The sequence below is a fragment of the Artibeus jamaicensis genome, unplaced genomic scaffold, assembly GCF_021234435.1.
Source record: "Artibeus jamaicensis isolate MK-2021 breed Jamaican fruit bat unplaced genomic scaffold, CSHL_Jam_final contig_252, whole genome shotgun sequence".
In the NCBI taxonomy this organism is placed as follows: Eukaryota; Metazoa; Chordata; class Mammalia; order Chiroptera; family Phyllostomidae; genus Artibeus; species Artibeus jamaicensis.
In genome coordinates, this window is record NW_026521538.1 from 1,843,922 (window position 1) to 1,847,716 (window position 3,795).

At 56.8% G+C, this 3,795-nt stretch overlaps 1 protein-coding gene across 1 annotated transcript; it reads left to right on the forward strand.

The window, feature by feature from the left end:
• The first annotated feature begins 1,271 nt into the window (after nucleotides 1–1,271).
• LOC119044523 (proto-oncogene FRAT1) lies at nucleotides 1,272–3,590 on the forward strand. Its single transcript, XM_037138931.2, has one exon. The coding sequence runs from the start codon at nucleotides 1,472–1,474 to the stop codon at nucleotides 2,303–2,305; it is 834 nt and encodes a 277-aa protein (XP_036994826.2). The 5' UTR covers nucleotides 1,272–1,471; the 3' UTR covers nucleotides 2,306–3,590.
• The last annotated feature ends 205 nt before the right edge of the window (nucleotides 3,591–3,795 follow it).

Sequence of the window (3,795 nt, forward strand, 5' to 3'; positions counted from 1 at the left end):
ATCTCACTTTTGTGCACTCGAGAATAAATTGAAAACATTAATACACCTCACTCCTAAACTCATCAGCATGTCTTTTAACCAGAATTTAATATTTGTTTAAAGCTTTTTCATGTACAATTCACAAGCGATAAATACAATGAATTTTAACACACACATACACCTGTGAAACCCCTACAGTGTCACCAAGATAGAGGACATTACCACCACTCTAAAGTTTGCTCAGGCCTTTTCTAACTCAGTCCTTGCTCTCACTCCACCCTCTCCAAGGGTGATGAGTCTCCTGATTTTTTTCCCACCATAAATTAATTTTTCCTGTTCTGGAAATTCATATAAGCAGAATCATGTGGTATGTGCTCTTTTTTCCTCTGGCTTCCTTTTCTTATAGTGCTGTTTCTGAGATTCGTCCGTGGATTGCATGTAACAACATTTCCATCCATCTCGTTGCTTAAGAGTATTCTGTTATATTGTGTATGTGCCATAGTTGATTCATTCACCTGTCGCCAAACACTTGAGCTGTTTCCAGTTCATGGTTTTTAGGAATAAAACTTCTGTGATTACCTGCCTGTCGGCGTGGACGCAAATCTATGTTTTTACTTCTCGTAGGTCAATATCTGGGATTGGAATTGAATCATAGGGTGGGTGTGTGTTTAGGTTTTCTTTTATTTTTATTTCTTCTTTTATTTATTTTTAAATTTTAATCTTGTGTATTCTATTACGGTTGTCCCAATTTTGCCCCGTTTGCCGTCCTCCGTCCCACCCCGCCCCCTCCTCCCGCAGTCCATCCCCCACCTCGTGGTGCATGTCAAATACCAAACAAACGCCTATCCTCAGTCCTTCTCCTCTCCATCCTCGCCTCACGCTCCGGGTTGTGACTGCCCAGCCGCTGGCACCCTGGACCTCAAAAGCGCAAATGCCAGAACCAGACAAGTTGACACGCTTAGAGGAGGGGAGCGTGTGGGCGTGTGAGTGTAAGTTGTAGGTGCTGTGTGTGGAAAAAACCAATATAGTCCACACAGGTATCCATTGGCCAGAAATTCCAATCACTCCCGCCTAAAAGAGCGAGGATCAGCTCGCCATTGCGTCCTCGCCGACAGTATTTAAGACTGTGGAGCTCAGAGGGAGCGAGGCTTCACGCGGGACCCGCGCCCCGGGGCACCCCGCCCCCCAAAGGTACGGCGCACCCCTGCTCCCGCGCAGTGGTTGCGCCCAGCCGCGACGTCACCCATTGTTTACAAATCAACCCGAGCCGGTAGCATTCCGGCTCTCACTGCTGCGGCGCGCGGCACGAGTGCCAGACGGTCTCCGGCTTCCGCGTCTGCCCAGCCCCGGCTCCAGCCCCGGCCGGATCCTGGCCCCGGCCCCGGCCCCAGCCCCGGCTCCGGCCTCGGCTTCGGCTCCGCACCCGGCTCTGCCGCGGCCCACAGAACCGCCAGCGACGCCAGCGAAGCTTCGAGTTCCCAGGCTGGGGGACATGCCGTGCCCGAGGGAGGAGGAAGAGGAAGCCGGCGAGGAAGCGGAGGAAGAGGAGGAGGAAGACAGTTTCCTCCCGCTGGAGCAGTCAGAGCCGCTGGGTGGCTCGGGCGAGGTGGACCGGCTGGTGGCCCAGATGGGCGAGATGCTGAAGCTGAACGCGGCGCAGGACAGCCCTGCCACCCCGTGCGTGTCCCCCGGGCCACCGTTGCCGCCCCCGGCAGCGGTGCGGGCAGACGGGGCAGGGCCCCCCGTTCTGCCGCTGCTTCTGCCGCCCGCGCCGGCCGAGTCGATGGGCACAGCGTCCCCGGGGGCCGTTCGCTGCGCCCTCGGGGACCGCGGCCGCGTGAGAGGCCGGGCTGCGCCCTACTTCGTGGCAGAGCTCGCCGCGGGTCACGGCGCCCTGTCCCCATTGCCTCCTCAGTCCAGCCTAGACGGGCCTTCGGGAGACGACAAGTGGAGCGCCCCAAAGCAGCTGTCCGGCCCGTGCCGACGAGGATGGCTTCGGGAGGCCGCGGCCGCCCACCGCCTGCCGCACCGACGACGACGTGGGCCCCGGACCGACGTCCACGGCATCGACGACGATGACCCGTACCGGCTCCTGCAGCAGCTCGTGCTCTCGGGGAACCTCATCAAGGAGGCCGTGCGGAGGCTTCGATTAAGAGGGCCGCGGCCACGCGAAAATGTTGCCCAACGCCCGTTCCCGACACCCCCGACGGCCACAGCACCCGAGTCCGCGTCCTCCAGCCCTCGCGCCGTCTTCAGCGACCCCGGCGCGACCGGAGGGAGCGCGCCGCTCAGAACTGGCGACGGCGTCCCTGTGCCGGGCAACTAGTGCCCCGGCAGTGCGCGCCGCGCCGGCCTGTGCCCGGAGCGCCAGGGAATCCTCCAGAGGCTGCATCTTTACTCAGACTGATGAACTCACACTTCCGACGCGGGAAAAGAAGCTAACGACGAGGAATCGAAACATCGCCAATGTGTTCGCGGGGCACTGAGGCCAAGGGCCCTGGTGTTGAAAAGCAGGGCTCGGTTGGCCCTATGTAAGGCATATTACAGAGCGCACCCCCAGGTCACAGTCAGTAGGGCCCCTTATTTGGCGTGACCATTCTCGGAGGCACCTACAGCCTCCCTGGGCCTCCAGCCCGGCGACCATGAGGCCACAGGTCGTGCTTCTCGGGATCGCCATGCTCCCTGAGGATGAGGATGACCCCAGTTACTTGTTTTACGTTTTCAGGGTTGGTTCCTGACTCACTTTGGGGGGAGGGGAACACGAGTAGACGATCATTTCAGGGAGTACCTCAAAACTGCCAGACTTGAAAATTTACAACACTTAAAAAAAAAACCATTTTGTGTCTTTTGGGGTGCTGATTCTTAAAACACACGGTACCATGAAAGGACCTTTTCTCTGTCCCTGCTTTGTAACTGGCCGCGGTTCCCCCGGTGGAGGGGAAAGCCGTGGTGTGTCCAGGGTGGGGATGGGAGGTGGGCGGTGCAGCGCTGGAGTCTCCTGAGGACAAGCGCACAGCCACCGCCGCGGTGCAAGCTGGCGGGGACGTGTTGGGCGCCGGCACCTCCCGCGGGCCGCCGTACTCAGGGCTTTCATGGAAACAGTCCAAAGACGTGGCCTCGGGTCCCTCCTCTCCCCCTCAGCTCTGCTGTTTTACCCAAGAGGGTGGTGCTGGTGCTCCTGGGGGCCCCGTCTGGGGGCTGGGGAGACGCCACGTGACGGGCACTCCAGGGACACCCAGCCTCACAGCAGCTTATAATGGGCTCTCCAGGGCCATTTGCAATAACAGCTGCAATTCCCCGGGTAGACAGAGTTGATTTCCTCCCTCTGCCCCTCCCCCAGCCATGCCAGCTCGCCTTTGTAAGTGAAGGAAACCGAGTAGAAAATGTGACCCTCCAAATGGAGAAGCTGCACGTTTTGCCATTGTAAACCGTGGTGAAGTTCGTAACGTACTGTTCACTCACTCTGAGGGATTGAAGACCGGTTAGTTGGTGTTCTAGTTTTATAAGATTCAATGGCCTGTTCATCATCCAGATGTGGCTATTGACATATCTACACTTCGTGCTGGAGTGTCTGGAATTGTGGCCATCCTGATAATAGGATTTTAACTTAACTGAAGTATCTGTTTTCAATAAATGAGTTTCATTCCTTGTTTGGTTGTATTTTATACTTGCTGTCTGTGGGAAAGATGCACAGTACACATTTCTCTGATCTCCATAAACATGAAAACACTTGAAATCTTTGTCAGCCCAGCTTGCAGATGGTAATTAGAGTGTCTTTGTGTCTGAGCAGCTCACTAGTTAGACAGGGTCTGCTCG

Excerpts from the sequence above, each read along its gene's own strand:
- LOC119044523 (XM_037138931.2), top strand. The coding sequence starts at position 1,472 with ATGCCGTGCCCGAGGGAGGAGGAAGAGGAAGCCGGCGAGGAAGCGGAG.